General features: G+C 38.0%; 3 protein-coding genes across 11 annotated transcripts in view; 1 reads left to right on the top strand and 2 right to left on the bottom strand.

The window, feature by feature from the left end:
• The window catches only part of LOC135165257 (S-adenosylmethionine synthase), a 36,594-nt gene extending 22,776 nt beyond the window's left edge, over positions 1-13,818 (bottom strand). The window contains exon 1 of the mRNA XM_064126385.1: positions 13,692-13,818. Coding sequence (XP_063982455.1) covers positions 13,692-13,803 — 112 coding nt within the window. The 5' untranslated portion in view covers positions 13,804-13,818. The remainder of the gene's footprint in view (positions 1-13,691) is intronic.
• Positions 716-13,179, top strand: LOC135165254 (DNA-binding protein RFX2). 8 transcript variants are annotated; one of them, XM_064126370.1, is made up of 12 exons: positions 716-1,805; positions 4,473-4,775; positions 5,356-5,548; positions 6,059-6,164; positions 6,227-6,326; positions 6,942-7,049; positions 7,429-7,581; positions 8,546-8,727; positions 8,804-9,650; positions 9,788-10,144; positions 10,223-10,274; positions 10,343-13,179. In XM_064126370.1, the coding sequence occupies exons 2-12, from the start codon at positions 4,545-4,547 to the stop codon at positions 10,384-10,386; spliced, it is 2,373 nt and encodes a 790-aa protein (XP_063982440.1). In that variant the 5' UTR covers positions 716-1,805; positions 4,473-4,544; the 3' UTR covers positions 10,387-13,179. The 8 variants fall into 8 exon arrangements, with proteins under 8 accessions (XP_063982440.1, XP_063982437.1, XP_063982439.1 ...); XM_064126367.1 differs by having other exon boundaries at positions 6,894-7,049; XM_064126369.1 differs by having other exon boundaries at positions 6,894-7,049; positions 7,429-7,557; positions 10,343-13,178.
• An 898-nt stretch (positions 13,819-14,716) lies between the features above and the next one.
• On the bottom strand, positions 14,717-21,776 carry LOC135165135 (PHD finger protein 14). 2 transcript variants are annotated; one of them, XM_064126127.1, is made up of 10 exons: positions 21,389-21,776; positions 19,417-19,581; positions 18,697-19,071; positions 17,875-18,574; positions 17,427-17,695; positions 16,943-17,234; positions 16,138-16,684; positions 15,693-16,021; positions 15,393-15,501; positions 14,717-14,990 (listed from the first exon to the last, which is right to left on the bottom strand). In XM_064126127.1, the coding sequence occupies exons 1-10, from the start codon at positions 21,429-21,431 to the stop codon at positions 14,970-14,972; spliced, it is 2,850 nt and encodes a 949-aa protein (XP_063982197.1). In that variant the 5' UTR covers positions 21,432-21,776; the 3' UTR covers positions 14,717-14,969. The 2 variants fall into 2 exon arrangements, with proteins under 2 accessions (XP_063982197.1, XP_063982198.1); XM_064126128.1 differs by lacking the exon at positions 21,389-21,776 and adding an exon at positions 19,684-19,848.
• Positions 21,777-21,870: the final 94 nt, after the last annotated feature.

Here is a 21,870-nt window from a genome sequence, read left to right as displayed (position 1 = left end):
GAATATTTGTCAGCATATTTTGTTCACTGCGGGCACATAAAAAATTGTACTTTTATGATTTTTTTAGTTATAGAGAGGAGGTCAGCAAATCATTATATACGACAGGACGAGGATGGAACGAACGTAAAATCATCTGTTCGTCTTTTGTATACATATATTTAAAAAAATGGGTTAAAAACATGTCGTCATAAAAAAACGGGGCAAATAATCATTTCAAAGAAATCAATGGAAATTTGAGAAATTCATTAAAATGTATTGAATTTTTCTGTCAATATTCAACGGAAAATATTCTACTGCAAACCGTCGATATAAACAAAAATATCCTGAGATGACATCCAATCAGTTGAGATTAAGAAATCATTTATATGCCGCAAAGAATTGCGAGGAAAATTGACGAAAATGATTGAAAAGAGAGTGGATAAAAAATATGAAACTGTTTAAAAATTTATTCAATTAATTCAGAAAAGTTCAATAGAAAATATTTGATGAAAAATTACTCAAAAAATCTTGAACCCTAAAACAATCAATCCAAATAAAAAATCACAAAAGTCGCCATCAGCGCCACCCAAAGAGGGGGGGGCTCCGTTTGTACTTGTTCAACTGTACAAATGAGCAACTGTACAGTTGAGAAAGTACAAACGGAGCCCTCCCCCTTTGGCGCCACCGACCGTTCGAGCCTCACTCTCTCTCTCTCTTTCTCTCTACCTGTCTCTGCTCCAACCAACTCCGTTCTCCTCCAAAAATAAGAACATTCATTTGGAAAATAATAATTCGCAGTCCACAGTTAATCACGAACAGCTCGACGAATTCCTCGTTACGGATTTCCGTATTCGACACTTCGTCGGAACGGCGTTAATTTGGGTCCACAAAAGGGAGGTTATAGGGTGATTGCTGACGCTAATGGGGTGGCGTCAACCGTGAAAGTTCTAGCGATGGCGCATAGACTACGGTGGTGAATGTGCCTGTCGGTAACGCACTACCAGGGAGTACGTGGCGAACTGGGTTGGACTGCCTTTTTGATCTAGGAGGTCCAGGAGCCGAGACGAACACGAAAAAGGAAAAAATCGATTTTAGAATATTTCCCGAGCTCTAGAAAAATCGCAATTGGGCTGCCCCAAAGGGCACGCCATGTCCTCCGTGGTGATGCCTTACCAACAGGCACGTTCACTATCGTAGTTCATGTGCCACCGCTACGGAATTTTGTGGTTGAAGCCACTCCAGAAGCGTCAACAATCTCCCCTATAATCTGCCTGAAAGCCCCAGGAGAATATAGACTGGCGTAGTGATACAAACATGTCTGCCGAGAACATAGTTCCCCAGTGACAGTAATTTTTCATTAACATTTTTTTCACGGCTTTGGCAAAAGTTCCCGTCGATTATAAAAAATCAAGATTTTTTTTGTTGGTGATGTGGTTATCAGGTGCGTCATAAGAAACCAAACGATGAGGAGAGACAACACCTTTTGGAATTTCGGAGTTGGTGATCCGGTCAGTGATGCCGTAGTCAAGGAGACCGCAGGGCAGTAGACAACTGACATTCTGAACCGGTCGTGTCGTTTTGTTACTCATACAAATTAATTAAAAACCGAAGTGTTTATATTCCACGAGTGCATGAAGTTCTCGTGATTATTTAACGAGTTTTCCAGGGTGACACACGAACGTCATCTCACCCGGAGGACAATCAGTAGACGAGAGAGTGAGGAATAACACAACTAATTGTGGAAATAACATTTTTTTAGTCCAGTGGACGAACCCTCACGGGGGCGTCTAAGTTAATAAAAGGACGGTGGAAGAGCTGAAGTTGAGGTAATATCATTTTTTGATAACCATTCATTGATTTTTTTTTATTTCTCATCTCAGGGAAGTTTTTGAGGTGAGTTTGTCCCATTGTGGAGCGGCATCTGGTCGACTTGACGCAGAATTTTTTTTTATCGAGAAGGGAGTGAAACGGTGTTTTGAAGGTATATTGGGTGATTGGCGGAGTGAATTTTTACGGGGATGAAAGGGGCTTCGATAGGAAAATTTTTGAGATAAATGAGAACTCCTTTTTTTTAATTGCATCATTTGGTTAGGAAATAGTGGGCCCTTGAGGAAAACTATTTTTGGAGCTGTTGTGGAATCAAAAAATTTTTTGAAAGGATAATTAGGGGTTTAATTGGTAATAACTGGGGATTGGCTGAGTGAATTTTTTAGTAATTTAGTCATTACGATACGAAATTTTTGGACTTGGGATGAGCGTTCATTCATTGAAATCGCATCGTTTGGCGGAGAGATATTCAAGTTTTAAGGGTTGCCAATTTTTTGGCAGTACTCTTAGGATTTAGATTGACCGAATAGTTGGGGATGTTGTTAATTGTTAATTGGTGGGGATTGATTGATTATACGTTCTAAATTTTTTGGCCATGTTGATTGTAGGGTCTTGAGAGTTGGAATAAATAGTCATTTTTGCAATTGCATTCTTTCATAGAAAACTGCAGTGTTAGAAAGAAAGAAGTTATTTGACGCTTCTTAGGATAGTGATCAATTAAATAATTAAGAATTCAATTAGCAATAATCTAGGATTGGCTCAGATTCGTTTAGGAGGACTGGAATGAGCACTGTCTTGGTAAAATCATCTTGTTAAATTCAATATTTTGATTAATTAGAGAATTGTGATTTCAATCCCATTAATTTCATCCTCACATTTTTTTTTCTCAAACAACACAATTTCGATTCTCGCAATTGCGAAGATATTTATCTGATAGAACCCCTCAAAAATATTCTCTAGAGTTTCAAATAACGCGGAAAATACCCCCTCGATTCAATTCATATCCTGAAATGAAATTCCCCGCCAGTCGAAGCCCTGTAACTTCGTTGAATTTTCCGCCCAAGGAAATATCAAACACCTGGAGGGGTGGTGAATACTTCAAGACACTTGCAATATAAACGAGGAAAGTTGGATTCAAGGGGTACCACCAGGCACCAGCCACGCATAACACAGTCCAGGTGCAGTGATCAACGAACTGTCATGCTCTTTTGAGGCTTTACAACGTCCCTCATAACTCTGCATAATTTTTCCCACTATTGCATTTTTCATCCATTTTTGCAGACAATTATTCCCCAACGATTCTATCGCTATTGTCATTATTAATTCATTACTGGAGGTTTTCCCCTCTCGTCTGCACTTGGCTGACCCTCCTAGGGGTCAAAACAGAGTATAATTTTCTACTCCAAAAATAAAATTAATCAATTCATCATTTTTCCCCCTCGATTTAATTGAAAATAGAACCGGCTTCAAAAAAAAGTTGAAGAATTTTTTATTAATAAATTCTACAGCCAATATGCTATTTATAAAGAATCAAAATTTCTTTTTAAAAATATTCTTTGAAAATTAACAAAAAATTCCTCTTCATTTATATTAAATTCTCTCTCCATTCATATTAAACCAGAAAATATGCAATTGAATCATCTAAGAATTTATTCCTACAAAATATAAAATATATTCAATGTCGTTATGCTCTCAAGCCGAAAATCTACTCCACAGTTCGATAAATCCCTCCACAGAAATTCTGTTGAGAGACGATTTACGTCGATACACCCTAATTGCCTATAACTGTACAATAATTCCCAATTTGCGCACATATCCCCTTTTGAGACTCTCTCATTACCCATCAGCAACGCGTGTTTCATTTTATTCTCAACCCCTCGGATATTTTCACCATCCCCCTGGTCTTCCCCCACCTTCTCTCATGTTTTCATAATATGTTTGGTACCTGCTACTCCAAGAGGTACAGAAAAATACGGGGGAAAGTGAAATAGAGCTGAGGGTAGTGGGTAAAACTTCAATGCAACATATTATATGAGGCTACCCCCTAGCGAGCTCTTCCCCTTTTGATCCGGGGATTATTAAATGCTCTGCCACGCGCACCTGTAACTAGGTAACGAACGCACGATGCGGACGGATATGCGGGTGGTCACTGGGTTCGGGGGTTAAAATCGTCTGAAGTATTTGCAAAGAATTTTTCGTTCGTGAAGAAGGAATTGAGGTATAAATTCATATCAATAGTTTGAAAAAAAAACTAGTTTCGGTTGTTAAAGGATGTTCTACACTTGGACTTGATTACATTATGGATAGACTATCAAAATGTCACAAGTGTTTGTCTAAAAAACCCAAGACAATGCCTTACGAAAATAAAATTCATTTGACCAGGAGGAATGTTCTGCCCAGATGAAGAGCTCCACAATATTAAAAGGGCATAAAATTTTACATTTGATGGCAACAGAATGACAATTACTCACTCGAATACTATTTCCCCATCTCTCTTTGTGAAAACCCATCTCTCCACCTACAATTGTGTCCCCATGTCCCCCTCCCCACAGTTAGGGGGAATCGAGACTCCTGATCTCTCACGTGGAAGCTAATGCTGAAAAGCTCAACCAGCTGTTTCACGGATTTTCTCAATTCTCCCCTTCTTTTTTTTTTACCTGTTACAGAGGCCCTTTGCATCAAAACGTGAAGGCGACTGTAATATTGCGAATAGTGGGACAATCGAGGGACTCATTGCCATGACTACAACTGGAGCTCAGTACGCTTTAGCAGCATCCACAACAGCCAACCATGGCGGGGGTAATTCTACGGTTGTAGAGGCGGACATCAAACCGAGCGTTGTCGTTGTCACAACTTCTAGTACAAGTGCAAGTGGTAGTGTTGCACAGAGCCAAGGAGCAAGGGGTCAACTTATCACTGTTGTTACTAGTCCTGATCCATCTAATAGTAATAATCTACAGCCGATACAGGTTTGTTTTTTTGTTAAATAAAATTTCAAATTTATTATTTACCATTTATCTCGTGAATGAGACGTTTTAAGAAAAAATCTTACGAGACATTTGTTGCGGAAAACTGCATTTTCTGTAAAAAATTTCATCTGACTTTTTTTCATAAAGCTGCCCTTCCTGAGATAATGGGACGTTTTAGGAGAAAATGTCATCAGACCTTAAGTGTAGAGAATCAAATTTTCTAAAAAATATATTCTTTGCTATTTTTCTTTAGAATTACGTCTTACCGAGATAATGAGCAATTGCGGAAAACGAGATATGAAAACTTGAACATTTTAATGTATTGTGAATTAATATTGTGAGAGAATTTTATAAAATCAATCTGATAATGAAGAGAAATTCTTTTGCGTGACTTTCCTAAAATTATAAACTCGAGAGATAGCGATGGAAATCAATATTTGATATCTCTCCAGCACACGTAGACCTGATAACAGGCCAAAAACCATGAGAATTAGATAGGCCGTGTCGATAGTTGATGAATCGAAAACGACTCGGAACATCGATAACCAAAGGTGATGAATTAACTGTATTATGTTTGAAGTTGGTGGTCCAAGATCCATTGGAAACAGCTGCGGATTCGTCTAATGGTTCATCAGGTACAGCCGCCCACGTAACAGCCCAAGTTGTTGTTAATACAACACATTCGGGACAACATACCCTGATTGATTCCGACGTTGCGTCCACATCGACGGGAACGATTGTCAGTGGTTCGCCTCATTATATCACAGTAACAGGTGAGAATTTATTTCGCCTGTTTGGAGCTTCTCAATTTAATTTTTGACTCGACACCATTTACATCAATTTGACTCTAGAGAAGTTCTGTGACTATTTGTTTAAAAATTGCTTAATTGTCATGTGTGGCAATAGAATAAATTGGGCAATAGAGAATGTTCTAATGATCATAATGAGGCCGTATCAAACTAGGATAAAGAAAGTAACTTACAGAAAAATTTGTAAAGAGAATAAGACGGAAAATTCGAAGATTTTTCATTAGATTTCAGTATGTGTTAAAACCAGTTAAATTAACTATCCTCGGTTTTTTTATAAATATCTCGAAATCTAGTAGCAATGGAAGACTTTTTATGGAGATTTGTTTGTACATTACAATTCCAACATTTCTCTAATTGGCTGAATGAATAAATTAATGAAATATTCTTCCCATTCATTCGAAAGTTAGTGGAATTAACCTCACTTTCCTCACGCATTATACGAAATATTAATATCAATTCTTTAAACATTAACAGTGTCAGGTGACGCTGAAGCTGTGGGGTCTGAATCGGGATCACATCCAACATATGTGCAATATGTCCAGGGAGATGGCTCAACTTATAATCTTGCTAATGGAGAGATGTAAGTATTCAGAAACTCCAAAAAACAATCATCGCCTAACTTGCAATTAATTTAAATTTCAGGACATATCCAGTGTATGCTGTAGGCGAGGCAGGAGCCATGTACACCCCAGCCTCGAATCAGTATTACACATCAGCAACAACGCCCGTGACTTATGCACAAGTGAGTTAAATCGCTTCATAATCCATCAAATCCCTTAAATCAAAATTTTTCGCTATTCTGCAGTAATTTGCACGGTAAAATATTCTTTGTCATTTTCCTACCCAGCTTTCATAATCAAAAGTATTTCACATCTAACAATGAATGCAAAGTACACGAGAAAATGGCTTCAGATCTTTCTTGAAGATAATTCCTCAGTTAACAAGTTAATTAATTCAATTTGATTTAACATTTTTAGTTCTTCTGAATTTATCTCGGGAGCGAGTTGTTTTAGAAAACAATGTCACATGAACTTTTCTGTGCGTAATTTAATTTTCCATTAGCAAAATCTTCCGACGTTTTCCTGATTTAATTTATGATTTACGCAAATAAACTCAGCATTTTAGCCTATTCAGCAGAAAGTTGATTTCCTGAAATCTCTAAAAATCTCGCTATTTTCTCCTGATATCTTTCATTTCCAAGGCGGTTCCTCCACTAACAAGTCAATTAATAAATTAACCAATCAACAAATTAGGGAGTCATAGAAAATTAATTATCCCCTCAAATCGTGAAATCCATAATCATCATTAGGTATCTGGCCAAGGCTCCAATACAACAACAAATCAGCTTTTATCCCAGGGTAATGGCACGTACCTGATACAACAGAGTGTAGTCGATGGAGATCCAGCGACTCACGCTCTGATATCAGCCGCAACGGCCCGGGGGAGTCCCCAGACCGATAATGCGGTAAGTACAAAATAAGTGCACAATTACATTTCATTATCAAAATTACCAATTTGCTTTCGAATGGATTGCTTCTTCAAATTCTTTCCAAATCCTTTTACGTTAAATATTTATGGCAGCGGTAAATAATCAATATGTGATGTCCAATCAATAGAGTAACAGTTTCCATTCGAAAGCTAAAAAGTAGATCCTCACCAAAATAATCACCCCAACTTGACCATTCCTGTCTGTCAGAGAAGTCTCGAGGTGTTACAATCACTCATCCTAAACATCATAATCTAATTACCATTTGGTCTCCCTAATCCTCTGGTGATGCTTTCTGAATGTCAAATATTAACAGCATCAGTAAGACATGAATGAAAAAATTGGCTGTTTTGACTAGGACGCTGTGGTTAGCGGGGGTGGAGGGGCATACTTGATCAGTGGTAATGCTGGAGGGACTGCTATCAACGTGGATGAGGCCGCAACAGCGGCCAACATGACGCATGCCACTAGGGTCTCGCAGGCCACCGTAAGCCATATCGACTCGCCATTTGTTAGAAACTTTATCATAATACCTTTACTATTGCATGTCTGTCGATTTTATCGTGCGCTTTGGTTCATTAACACTTGTATTAACGTTTGCTGGAATTATCGAGTGGATGTGGCCAAGGGATGGGTGGATGATTTTTATGGGGGAATTGTGAAGCTGAACCTGGAAAGATTCATTCAGACGAAAATACGGAGGGTGCGAGCAGATATTTTGCATTGATCTGTCTCTTGTGAAATTGAAAAAAATTACTTGCAAGATTTTTCTATTTTTTTGAAGCCCGGAAAATTCTCTACATTGATTTATTCGAATTCTAAAGTTCCATAAGTTTCGTCTTATTTGATTATTCAAAGAATTTCGATATGAAAAATGTTTTAATGAATGACGGAGTTTCACAATTTTGAGAATCCGTATTCTGCAGATAATTTCGTAATTATTTCTTGTGATAGCGATTCATTTCAAACAGTGGAACAAATTGAGACTTGATTTGAATGAGACCCGTCGTTTTATGTATGTGTTTTAGTTAATTAATTTAATTAATGGAAAGTTTTGTTTAATTGGTTATTGTGGAGAATATTATTTATATTGAACTGCACTGAATGAAGATTCTCCTGCGCAAGTCAATTTTGCCTGAATCATTTAAATACTTGTGTGGTGATTACCAAGGTAGAAACTCTCTTATTTGAGCATTACAATTTTCCAAATTTACATAATATGATTATGCAATGCATTGTGAGGGCCATCAATGAGTTGTCTGCAGAAATTTTCAAATTCTCTGGTGACAACAAATGATCTGATAAGAGAATTTGCTATAAGGAAAATTGTGGTAATAATTTCTATCTCTAAGAAGTTCGTCAACCATTTTCTACTAAACTCTTTCATTTCTAAGATAAATCTCCAACTATATGAGAATATCAAAATTCCAAAACGAAATCAAGGTTGTAGCTATTACTATGGGCTTCATTATTAGGTGCAATGGCTCCTGGAGAATTATGAGACAGCAGACGGTGTGTCATTGCCCCGTTCCACCCTCTATAATCACTACCTGCGTCACTGTTCAGAGAACAAATTGGATCCAGTTAACGCGGCTAGTTTCGGAAAATTGATACGTTCAGTATTCCTGGGATTAAGAACACGGCGACTAGGAACAAGGTAAGACAGTTCCAATGAACCGAACAGGAAAAAATATTCTCACCGAAAGCTCATCTCCATTCTCTAACCCCCTCAGAGGTAACTCCAAGTACCACTACTACGGTATCCGAGTGAAGCCAAATTCCCCCTTGATCCTGCTGAACGAGGACGGAACATCCCGTCAACAGACATCAGCCAACAATCAAACAAAACGCTTCAAGTTTTCAAATCAGAAACAGGAATCATCATACGACAGCAACACCCACGGAACAGTCAACATAACATCAAATACAACAACTCCTCAGTACCACCAGTACCTCGGTGAAGCAAGTGGAGCAATTCCCGATTTTCCAGAGATTGTCGTGAGCCACGGTTCCTCTCTCCCCGAGGACTGCACTTTGGAGGACATCGACACCTTCAGAAGCATCTACCGAGAGCACTGCGAGGCCTTTCTCGATGCAGTTCTTAATTTTGAGTTTGGAACTGTCGAGAGCCTTTGGAGAGAGTTCTGGCGCAGTCAAGACAACAACAATGGGGATGAGTGCGAGGAAGAGAAATACCTATCGAAAACCAAACTCTATCAGATGTGCAAGTGCAGCGAAGTCCAGGAGTTCATTAAAACCGTTGATTATACATTCTATCAAAATCTGGTGGAGGTGCTCATGCCCGATGTACTGAGACCCATTCCCAGCACATTGACACAATCGATACGAAATTTTGCAAAGGGATTGGAGTCGTGGCTGACAACAGCTATGAACGGCTGTCCCGAGGAGATGATGCAGATCAAATTGACAGCAGTTTCGGCATTTGCACAGACACTGAGGCGTTATACATCATTGAATCATCTGGCTCAAGCTGCTAGAGCTGTTCTACAGAATTCTAGTCAAATAAATCAGATGTTGGCAGACTTGAATCGAGTGGATTTTCATAATGTACAAGAACAGGTGAGTTGAATTATCCTTTTTCGAGTGTTCACTAATTTTGAAAATTTTCTGTCAAATTCAATTTGAACCGATGTGTGATGACACGAGACTAATGAATACGAGTGAATTTTCTAAAAGCATAAACTTAACATTTCTAGGCCTCATGGGTATGTCAGTGTGACTATACAGTCGTCCAGCGCTTGGAGGCTGACTTTAAAATGACACTGCAGCAGCAAAATTCATTGGAGCAGTGGGCAGTTTGGCTGAAGAGTGTTGTAACCCAGGTTCTCAAGCCTTACGAGGGAAAAACCACGTTTGCAAAAGCAGCACGACAATTTCTCCTTAAATGGTCATTCTACAGTTCGATGGTAATTCGTGATTTGACACTCCGAAGTGCTGCGAGTTTTGGATCATTTCATCTTATTCGATTGTTGTACGACGAATACATGTTTTATTTAATCGAACATCAAGTTGCAATCGCCACTGGGACAACTCCAATTGCTGTCATGGGAGACGTAAGACAATTTATGTGAATAAATTATCCCTTTTTTTCGCTGTTATACAGTACTAAATAATATTTATTAAAAATTCAGAAAAATCAAACTTGTCAGATGCTCACCACCTTTGGCACAACATCGAATGGAGGTATGTTCAAAAGACTAGTCAATTTCAAGAATAGTTATTTTACAAGTTGACCGTTTTTCATTTTTCAGATGCATCGAGCCCCAACACACCGAAACGCATGAAAATGAGCTAACTGAGAGCGGACGCCCTGTAGATTATATAAAACGACAGAGTCTCTCACAACGTAGAACAGTTTCAACTCATGCAGGCCTACAGTGTTGAATTTAGTTCAATAAATTATTATTTTTGATATAAACTGAAGGAGGAATTGGCGAAAAATTGAGCGAGACATTGCGCTCATCCCCGAATTAATGTGAATGATAAATCAATCAGTCGTAAGTTCGTGTGATAGGTGTAGATCGTAAATAACTTTTGAATTAGTGATAACATTGAATGATTAGTCTAACAGATGATGATTATTGATTTCCGAAAATCTATTAGACAATTTTTATTTGCCTGAAACAATTTCACTATAATTTTTTAATGGAATAAAATGGAAATAGAAGTAGAATAAGTGAACTTAAAATTCAGATGTTAATAATTACGCCTATAGAATTTTAACATAATGAAATATCTAGTCGGATTTCGTAATGTCATGATTGAAATGTCCGAGTTTATGAGTAAAATGTCCGTGAAAAAAAAACTCCAACCAGGCAAAGAACCAAAAAAAATAGAAATGTTGATATACGAGAAGTAATTAACGAAATAATGAATAATGTATAGATAAATTGTCTTCATTGGAGTGATCCTTATTCACCCGTCCTTGCACAAATTGTGAATTGAAGTGTGTTAATAACACACTCACTCATTGATTAATATTATACATAGGGTATAACAAAAGAAAAGTGGAATGAACATGAAGAGAAATTGATTAATTAATTATTACGACGAGTCACGAGTAGGATTAGATAGTTTGTAAATTGCTGGTGTACGGACACTTACTGGTAGGTTTGCCGAAATTTGTTGGAGAGAAAGGATCGAGCAATTTAATATTTTTTATTACAGTTTACGCTTTAGATTACCGGATTTTTTTGGAAGAAGGAGAAAAACAAGTCTTCTTCAAAGGCCAATATCTCGAAATAGGCTGAGTGAATTTGAATGATTTTTTCACACATTGAGACAGATCTTTCAAGATTGAAACGTAAAAAAAAAAACCAAATTCGGATCGTCAAATGACGAGATATTGGAGATTTTAGGGCGACGCAACTTGAGCTTCTTGAAGTAGAATCCCTTTGAGTTCAATATTATCTAGATATAATTTCAGGATAGAAAAGGAGATTCTATATTCTACGATGAACAAACATAGATATAACGCATGTGTTTGTTTAAACTTAAGGTATAATCAATGTTGAGTGTATAAATTTCAGTCGATATCGAGTGTTTTTTTTCATTTAACTGCCGATATAATTTAAAGAGAAATAAAAACTGTAAGAGTTCAATATGCAATTGCTGCTATTAATTTACAACGAATGAAAATAAACGCTGCGAAGAAATTAAATGAGATATCTTATCGCCTGAATTAAAAAAAAAAAAAGACTGATAGCTGTGAGCATGAGAAATCCAAAAACAAAAATCCAGGATATTTATCTCGTTTCGTTGTTATTTTAACATTGAATTTTCGTGAATATTTAATTCCTGGGCGTTTAATCGTTTTAGTTTTTTTTCAGTCTATCGGAGACACTCGACTACTAGTCAGATAATTAAGGCATAATGACACACACGTCATCCTCTCCTCTAGATAAATTAAAAGATTATTTGAAGAAGTGAAGTAGTCAGCACAGGGATATTCCATAATTGTAATGAGCTTATAAGTGTAAAGAAATGAAAAAAAAAACTATTGATACCTAAGTGTACCTCTTACATATGACAATTGCGTATTTTACTAATAAATTATAGGATTATTATCGATTAATTGGAGTAATTAACGAGGGTGAGAGGTAATTGTCAGGAATATACTCCACATTCCTACCACCAAATGATGAATTATCAAGTTATTTATAATTATCAGTTCCACGAGCACAGCTTTACACTAGACTATGTTTTTCATTGAATTTCCACATTAAAATGCAATATTAAATAAAAAAAAATATTGTTGGCGAGAGGATAGTGTATTTTCGAGGAGTTCGAGGAAATTTTTCCCAAATGTTTTTTTTTTACTGTAAAAAAGAGAGTTTTTATTGAATTTGAAATTAATGAAATTAAGTTACATTACTATTTATTCTTCTACAGCTATGAGAATTGATTTCGTCCTATTTCTTTTTTGTTGAAGTATTGAAAATAAGATAATTCTCTAAATTGCGTAAATACACTTTGATATATTAATATTCAGTAGTGGAGTAGTTAATTCATCAGTTTTTTTTTCTGAATATCGATGAATAAATCCTCACTACTGAAAGAAAATACGAGAAAACGGCCTTAATCTATTGAAAATATCTCACTATCACGATATAATAGCGATTTTGATGATTTAACTGATTCGAAACTCAATTCCCCATTTCATAATGCAACGGATCTTGTCAGCCTTCCAATGAAAACAAACAAAAACGTGAGAAATAGACTCCATGTTACGATGAAGTGAAAATCATCCTGATGTACTTCAATGGAGAATTTTCCGTGTACAGCGTATGAAAGAATGAGGAATATTTTCATACAGTTTCATAACTCGTCGAATTGAATAATAGAAGTACTATCCACTTGCATAGAATTATTTTTATCAAACACGAAACCAAATGCAGCTCAAAATCTAGCCATCAGTGGCATATTGAGATGACGAGACGAGGGACAAAATCGAATGTATTGTGTAGTTTATTTAAAACGAATGTAAGAAATATGTTTGTGGAAATATTGTGAATGTGAGTATTGCAACATGGTAAAATCGTATGTTACAAATATACGTTTACGAATGTAATATCTGAGTTTGTGCTATTTATTCGCGAATACTGATGGACAATTCGTCAAATGTAGGATGTCAAGGTACCTTTTAGAGTTTTTTAGAATCACTCAGGAAACAAGTTTTTGTCAGAAGTTCGAGTTTATTTATACGAAACTCCTTAGAACTCGCAAAAGCAAAATAACTTGAATCGAGAGAAAAAAATTCATCAAGAAATTTCGTGATCTTCCTAACAATAAGGGCAATCTCCTGGTGAACAAGTTATTTCTCAAACCAAATACACTTCCAGAGATTAAAACAAAAACTCAACGATTTTACTTGATTGCTCTCATCTCTCGGACAAGTAAAAAGGTTTTTCTGATATTCAATCAAAGTGTCAAGATTTTATCTCGGTAAAGCTTAAATTATAACACTAATTGAATCGCAAAATTGGGAGTATTAAGAGTCCAGGTCATGTGAGCCTGAAATGAATGCTATTTGCTAACAACAAAATCACTGAAGGACTTGTATGTACTTCATGAATTAATGAAGAGCTTGAAATCACTCACCGTCGTTGGATGATAACATCAGTTCCGTTGTCGACGACGAAAATGCTTCCCTCGGAAAGCAAATCCTCTTAGGGCTGAGAAATGTGCCCAAACTCTTGAAATCGCAACCCATCGTAGAGAAACTGTTTCACTTCACACTTTATTCACTTTTTCATGAAAATGGGAATCCTCGGGAAAAGAGACCATCGCCAAGTAAAAAAAAAAAATATCCTTAGTTGGGTGGTTTTAGGATGTGGGGGCTATGGTCACCAGGTCTCCTTTGTTCGTCTCCGCTAAATTATACCAGATCAGCGGAAAAATTTCTGTCGTTAACTGTATTCACTGCCTCATAAAAGCTGATGCTAAAATCACACTGAATGATCCTGCACTGGACACATATTCCAAACGAGTTGAAGTAAACAAAGAACTTTTCGCCGGTCTCTCTGAGGCCATAACAAACTTTTGTCAACAATTCGGCACTGGTCGGCGTCACCCATCCCCCGCCCCATTTTCACAATAAAAACAACACAAGCCTCACGATGTAGTCCATCAACTCGATAAAAATCATTGTCACATCCTAAGATGACCACTCGATGCTTCAACTAAGTTCTTTGTGTTGAGACCTCACAAAATTCTGCTCTGTGCCGGCTACTGCAGCACAATCCCGCGTTTTCCACTTCGCACGCTCACTAACTCGAAAATTATCGGGGTTATGGGCCCCACAGTCCACCGTCGGACATGCGCGAGAGCAACGGCGGTTACACTGACAAGATTTTCAGATGGCAGCGGCTTGGAGGCTCTGCGCATGCACAGAGCGATCTTCTAACTGCACAAGCGTACCACTTTCTTGGAGGTTGTGCGCATGAGCAGGGGAATAGATCGAGTGCGCACACGCAGGGCGCCAGGAGTGGGAATTCGATTCAATTCAAATACTTGGATAACCTCAACTAGAAATGTAACAATATATTAAGTAGCTTTTCTCATGAATAAATTATTTTGTAATGATGGATCCAATAGTGACAGTGAAGTATACCATTGAAACATAATGCAGAGTATTTTGATATATTCATCATCTTTTTTTCACAAATTCCAAAATTCAATATTGAATATAAAACAATAATGGGATTGACATGAGATGTTTAAACACATCTATTTCAAATAACCATATCATGTTGGATTATTATTATACGATTATTATTATCACTATGTTCATTTTTAGTATTCATATTCCATATTGAAAAAAAATGTTAATCCGTGAACTTCCATACAGTCGTCGCTGGGAGATAAAATTGATGGAAATTAATTCTCAGTTTCAGAGGCCTGGAAAGAAACAGATATTTGCAGTCAGTAAAAAATATAAGAAAATAATAACAAAATTGGGAATATCGGGAGAGGCCGGAACAAAAAATATAAACAAAACTGGTTGAATAATCGATGGAAATCTTGTGCAGAAGGGTAGAATGAAAAAAAATTGAACGAAAAAAAATCAGAATTTTGAGAACGAAAGAGTATCAAGTATTACTCAACATTCAAAAATAAAAATTTGGATGATTGAAGTGCAGGAGACGATTTTGATACTGGTACGAAAATTATTATTATTTTTCGAAGTAATAATTTCTTTGTTCAGTACAAATGTAGAGGAAGACTCAACTGTTCCTTGCTTTCACTGATTTTCTTTGTTTTTTGTTTCGTTTTTCCCTTTTAAAATGTGTCACCACTTACACTAGGATCACAGTCCGCGCAGTGCCAGGAGTAACCACGTCGCTTTGGAGATTTTTTCACTGGAGGATCGAGACAGGTGAAGTGATAACACTTTTTGCACTCGTCACACCTGTGAACAAAGAATTTAATTAATTTTGTAGACTACACTTTTGTAAACTTATTTTCCATTGCAAAATCGTCATGATATTTCCTCTTATCTAGATTCATAACGCATTTAACAATATTTCAAAATAATTGTTCATTGCTTATATTGAATTGTTCTGTTCTGAATTTATTTATCATGAAAATTTTGTTACTCACATTACGAGATTCTGCGAACTGCCCGGCAGGTCGCAGACATTGCACTGAGTCAACTCCATATCTTTACTCTTCTTGCCTGTCGATCCTCTCGAACCATGTGCAGTGATGATAATCGGACTAGTTTGCTGGATGGGTTGTGTTGCCATTGAGGATAGTTGAGGTGGAGGAGTCGGTGGAGGTGGTGGTGGTGGCGGTGGAAGAGGTGCTGGGGTTGGGAACACATGCGTGGGTGGTGGGGTATCAATTTCGGTGCTGGTGGAGGTAGCAACGAACATTTGGGGACTCGAATCTGAGACTTTCTCACCGTCTGGACGTGGAATCGGTTTTATCTGCAAACAAAATCATCATTATTCGAGGCCAATTATTATTATTTCTTCGCCGCGGTCTAAATTATACTTTAAAACAATATATCAATCTCTGGTTTACTTATGTATTTATTCCTCACCTTAATAGTAATTCTGCGATGGATCTCCGGCTGCCCCTGATTATCTGGGTTCTCTACATCAACACTCTTCCTCTTATGTTTTCTCTTCCGTTGTTTAACCCCAGTAATGGGATCAGGTGTATAACGTTTATGCTTCTCCCGTCTCCTCTTCTTCCCACTTCTCTGGGAAACAGATTCGGTACCATCAGCACATGCTACCATGTACTGGGGCGAGCCCTCCCTAGGAACTATTCTCACACTCTCAGGTATCTGTTGGGGAGCATAAGGTGTTTCATCAATTTGCATCGGCTCGGGCACTGGTGGTTGTGGAATCATCGGTTTGATTGTCAATTTTGGTGTTGGCATATCAACAAGAGAGCAATTTACACTCGAGTTGTGAGATCTGGAGGTCGTTGGGGTAACGGGGGTAGCTGATAGCTGCACTTCCCGGGGTGGAGTTGACACCACATTCACCTCATCCTTGCAATGGCGCAGTTTACGAGGGGCTGATGTGTCCACTCGTTCGACGTCAGAACCTGATGATTCTTTGTCGCATTCTGAGCACTGCCTGTATAAAAAAACAACAGATTGATCGAAAAAAATTTCATAAATCACTTTAAAAAAAAGGCGTGGGACATTTTACGGAATTTAGTACTGCATTAGAGGTGGCAAACAATGAAATGAATATTAAAATATTAATGAAGTAATCTAGAAGTAAATTAACGGGTTAATTGAAGTCGAAATATCATCCATCGCCTTCTGTATTTTGTCTGCATTGAAAAATGAAGAACATGAGGACCGAATTTCTAATAACAAATATTCTTACCAGCCCATGAGTTTAGTCTTCTTAGGCATTCGTGATAATGGTGGACTGAGGCAGGACAAATGATAATGTAAATGGCACGTGTCACACTTAGCCAGTAAATGCTGATTAGTGGATCTCCTGCAGATGCCACACTGATGACGTAAAGTCAATTCAGGCTTCTGCACGTGTTGCTCCTGCGCTTGGCTGCTGAGAACTCGGCCCTCTCTAGCGCCTTCAGAGCCCTTCGTTACTGGTAGGGGAAAACCTACCCCCATTTTCAAAGCTGCAGCCGTTGGAACTCCAAGTCCAGCTCCTGAAAATATCGAAATCACGAAAATTCCAATAAATTCTACTTCAATCTCCCATAATTCAATACCGGCAGAGTGAATTTCCTATTTTTTTTTTTAATTCTAAAGATCTTGCAAATACATTGACAAGGAAGAAAAATCATTCATTTTCTATCATTCGTTCAACAGTAATTGCAATGTGAAGAAATTGGCATTACCTAGAGTTGGTGGAATCCTGGGTTTCACGATATCACCGATGAGTGGTAGAGGCTTGACGTAGCCACTAGCTCTCATCACCTGGTGATACAACTCAATTTTCTCCTTAAGGGTCACATTGACCCTGATTTGCTCCTCATTATCCTTCATCACCTCATCGTACTTCCTATCGAGCCTCTGCTGTTCATTAAGAAGCTGTGAATTTATGTCCAGCAACTCCTGGAGCTTTCGCTTCATCGTGGTGACACGTAAATTACGATCAAGATAGTACCTACAAGAAGTGAAGAATGAAAAATAGCTACCTGAATATCGTGGCCGGATTCTGATAGAATAAAAACGGTCTTTTCATCTGTTTTTAAGCAATGACTGATTCTGCTTTAATAGCAATTTATTATCTGATGGTTGAACCCGTTTTTGGAAAAGAATTAATTGAAAAATCCCTGCACTCACCCAATGAATTCAACACTGAAGGCAGGTGGAATATGCCACTTCTTCCTGACATCCACCAGAGCAACCAGTTGCGCCTCCTGTGCCTCTAGAGCAGCCGTATCAATTCCCATGAGCTCCGCCTTCTTCGCGAGCTGACGATATGCAGAAGCTGAAGTAGTCAGCAGTCTGGGCATCTTCTGCGTGGGGACCCAGGGTGAAGGCCTTCCAGCTTTATTAGCGAGATACCTGTGCCGATGTTTAGCAAGTTTCCTCTGGATTCTCCTCTGCTCCTCAGTGTCGAGATGATCAGTCTGCTTGAGCAACTGCTGCCTGTACTCGGACCTAATCCTCAGCGCAAGCCAATTCCTCCTTCTCCGGCGAACGAGTGTCTTATCGGAGTGGAGTTTGCAGTGGGCGTAAAAGGGATCAGCTTGATCAACTTCCTCACTGTGAGCCTCCGAGAGTAATCCCTCGCGTTGAGCACAGGTCACGTGGAAGTACGTGTGGCACATGCCAGCATCACACTCGATACAGACACCAGTTCTAGCGTAACGAGAGTCCTCACATAAGGAACAAGTCTTTGATCCCCACTTGGTATACGCCATCTCGAAGAGAGTGACACTGGAAAGACGATCGACCTCACCGAAAGCTACTCCTGGTACATACAGAGCGCACACGAGGTGGACCCACTTGCCCACATCTGTCTCCTTGAAGATGCCTCCTAGGATTGATTTTTTAATGAACATGTCCTTATCTCGATTTCAATAATATCTTTTTGAGTATAATGATCTCCATAAAAAGTAAATTTCCTTCCTCTAATTGATTGAAAAAAACTAGACGAACCTTTATTTGGACAGAGCTCACAGGAGGGATCCTCCACGCCCGCGGAACAGGCCTCACAGAACCAGGGAGCTGACTGTCGAAGGGAGTCCGTGCTGGAGAAGCTCTCCACATCCGAAACACCGTAGCAACCTTCGTGGACAGTTACTCCACAGCCATCGCACTCCACAATCTCGTTTATGTCGTCGCTTCGATCCCCCAAGCATCCACAGCAGATTAACATTTTGGCGAGCTTCTCATCCAGCTGGAGGGTCTTCTCGGACTGGTGGCGGGCTTGATCAATCACGTCTCCAATCGTTACCGCTGATGGGGGCTTCGTTGAGATTAGGGGGTCCTCCAAGGAGTCCGAGGAAGCGTCAGAGTCCACTTCTTCATCGTCTGGGATTAATCAATAAATGATTTGGTTTATTAGTGGAACATAAACGTGATGACTGAATGAAGTACTAAACTAATATTGAAGTTATCTTCATTTGAAAATAAAAATTTGATACTAAAGTGATGTTTTGAGTTTCGATTGGTCTCACTTTCCTAGATTATTTAATTATTATTATTCGCTGGCAATATTTAATTTTGTTGACCATATTTTGCGCTCATGATATTCTATTATAATATTTTGTCGTAATACTAATGATATTTGAAAACTTTAATGAGGAGTCGTTGTAAAACATGAAAAAATATTAAAAATATAAAATATGAGTATTCGGAGGTTTTTTCATGTTTTACCCTTTGCAGGATCATGTGAATCAACGGAATCGTCGTCAGACTCTTCACAGTGATCTTCAATTCTGAAATCACTATCGTCTGAGCTCTCCTCCAGGTCAAAATCTAGAAGTGATTGCTGGGCTGATTCCACGGGCTTCACGCGACGCTTCTTTGGATCGCGTTCAACTGAAACAAAAAAAAAACTTCGTGACTTCACTGAAGTGAACGGTGCATTGAAGCGCAACAGCTAGGTTAACGACTCATTCGGTAATTGTTTGAAAGACTTACCTGAATTACTCATTGCATAGATAAACAATTGAATGGATAAGACATTCAAAACTGACTAAATGATGATTGTAATTGTCGAATGATTGATGGGGACATTGATTCGGTGAGAGAGGGAGTTTATGTTGACGCCATGGCCATGTGCATGTAGTGCGGAAACTTGATGTACTGATACAGACACGTGCATGCCGTGCATGTGTGACGTCTAACTAGCTAGTATATTAATTTTTACTTCAACCCTGTCGTATCCCCTAGCGTTTGAATAAAAAAGGGAACTTTCGTCTGGTATTTTTGTGCTGTTCAATAGTGTTTATGATTTTTTTATGGAACTCATACGTATTTCGTTATTTGGAGAGAGTTTCTATGGTTACGGTAGTTGAAAAGAAGGAAATTCCCTATTTTAAATAAAGTTTTAATGGTTTTTCTTCTTTATTTTTTTATTGTCTTAGGAAATTTATATCTGGTTGTCGTGTCGTCTATTTAATTATTAATAATAGAGAAAAAATTGAAAAAAACAGAATGAATATGGAACATCTCCGCAGCTCCTCATCTGGGAATGTCCCGGTCTCCCGGTGAATGATCTGCCAAATATCTACGTTTATGTTGCCCCTTCCCAATTTCGAATGAAATATCAAGAAAGTATTGCAGAAATTATCGTTCAGGGATCACATAATCATCAATTGATTAGATTCTTTAATAAATTAATCTGTTGTCATCAGAGAGTCAGAAACAGCCAAGACATGGGGCTTCTCAAAATAATTAAATACATGATTAGTCAAGTCATCTCATCATTTCTATTTGGAACCTTTCAACCCTCAAATGGAACGATGTCTATGTTGGAAATTATAAGAAAAGTATTTCGGTAATTAGAACATCCTTGACTTATTGGCCTTCGCTTCTCTGTGCGGATTCTCCCAGTGATGAGACTCACAATTTATTGGATCTTCGCATTATGAATGTTTAGAAATTTTTTATCCTTAAAGGAAAGAATTGATGTCCTGACCACATCCAAAAATATCTCTTAAAAGTATTTAATGCAGTCAAATTTGGATTTATATAAAATATACATGAAACGTAATTAATATTTTACGTAACTTTTATACATAAATCAGGTAAACTGATCATATAAAATGTATAATTGTGAAAATATATATTGTTCAGTTTGGGAGTAATGATCAAAACAGTTGTCTCCTGATTCATACAATACTGACTTGTTAAAATTAACTTTTTCCTCAACGCAATTCAATGTGAATAATATCCTTCATATTGAAGGATGAATTAATTTTGAATTCTTAAAAAAACAAATTTCCTTTCGATTCACCCCATTTTTCTCTTCAAGAATTCTATTTTCCTTCTCTCCCTATAAGAAACCGGTTAACAAAAATTAATTCTCCTGTCAACCCAGCAAATTCAAACTTCCAATCTCCATTAATAAGTCTATCTAATAAAAACTTCAATCCTTCCTGAAGGTCCTTTCACAAATTTCCTAATCACCCCAACCCCAGTCATTCCCCGAATTTACAATCGACGAAAACTCCTCCACACCTATAGTAGCATTTCGATTAAATTCCAGAGAATGACTCATAAATAAAAATATACAAATCTCTGCAAGATTGTGTAAAAAATACATTACTGCTAAAAAATGACAGCCACTTATCGTCGACTGCCAAACAATTCCATCCCAAAAAAAACATTAAATAATACTCACTCATGGTTTTGTACAAGAAGCCAACATCGTCGTCCTGGGACATTTTGGTACTGCCCGAGGGTATCGGCACGTTGTCCGAATGGAATTTTAAACTCAATAAAAAAACACTAATTCATCACAGATCCCGCACATTAGTGCACGCCTTCATGGCACTTTAAAAAATCTCCTTTACAATTATTTAAAAATATATTCGGAATAAATAATGCCGTGGGTTGTTGTCCAGCTACTCGTAAATATTGCGCATTTCGTGTCCTCTTTCAATTCATCACGAGGTAATTGAGAGTGGAGGAAGATAAAGAGAGACACCGGTTTTCCGACGAGGCGTATTTGTGAAGTTGTCGGGCAACGCTTGGCGTGTGGAAAATGGTGAAATGGCATTTGACGATGTTCAGCCCCTTGGCCTGTGAGGCCTACTGTCGGCAGCCGGTAGAGGGCCGCTACATTGGGGAGGGGATTCACGGGGGGTGGGGTAGAATGGGACT

Source organism: Diachasmimorpha longicaudata, chromosome 8 (assembly GCF_034640455.1).
Source record: "Diachasmimorpha longicaudata isolate KC_UGA_2023 chromosome 8, iyDiaLong2, whole genome shotgun sequence".
Taxonomy (NCBI): Eukaryota; Metazoa; Arthropoda; class Insecta; order Hymenoptera; family Braconidae; genus Diachasmimorpha; species Diachasmimorpha longicaudata.
Note: the sequence above shows the minus strand (reverse complement) of the source record. Positions and strands in the feature narration are given on the sequence as shown.

What these genes read in the sequence shown, in the direction of transcription:
- LOC135165135 (XM_064126127.1), bottom strand. Translation starts at nt 21,431, where the DNA reads ATGTCCCAGGACGACGATGTTGGCTTCTTGTACAAAACCATGA. An exon ending in CAGGATTCCACCAACTCTAG is followed by an intron (nt 17,235 to 17,426) that starts GTAATGCCAATT and finishes CGATATTTTCAG; the next exon opens with GAGCTGGACTTGGAGTTCCA. An exon ending in AGTTCGCAGAATCTCGTAAT is followed by an intron (nt 15,502 to 15,692) that starts GTGAGTAACAAA and finishes CTTTGTTCACAG; the next exon opens with GTGTGACGAGTGCAAAAAGT.
- LOC135165254 (XM_064126367.1), top strand. Translation starts at nt 4,545, where the DNA reads ATGACTACAACTGGAGCTCAGTACGCTTTAGCAGCATCCACAACAGCC. An exon ending in ATAATCTACAGCCGATACAG is followed by an intron (nt 4,776 to 5,355) that starts GTTTGTTTTTTT and finishes TTATGTTTGAAG; the next exon opens with TTGGTGGTCCAAGATCCATT. An exon ending in TCATTATATCACAGTAACAG is followed by an intron (nt 5,549 to 6,058) that starts GTGAGAATTTAT and finishes AAACATTAACAG; the next exon opens with TGTCAGGTGACGCTGAAGCT.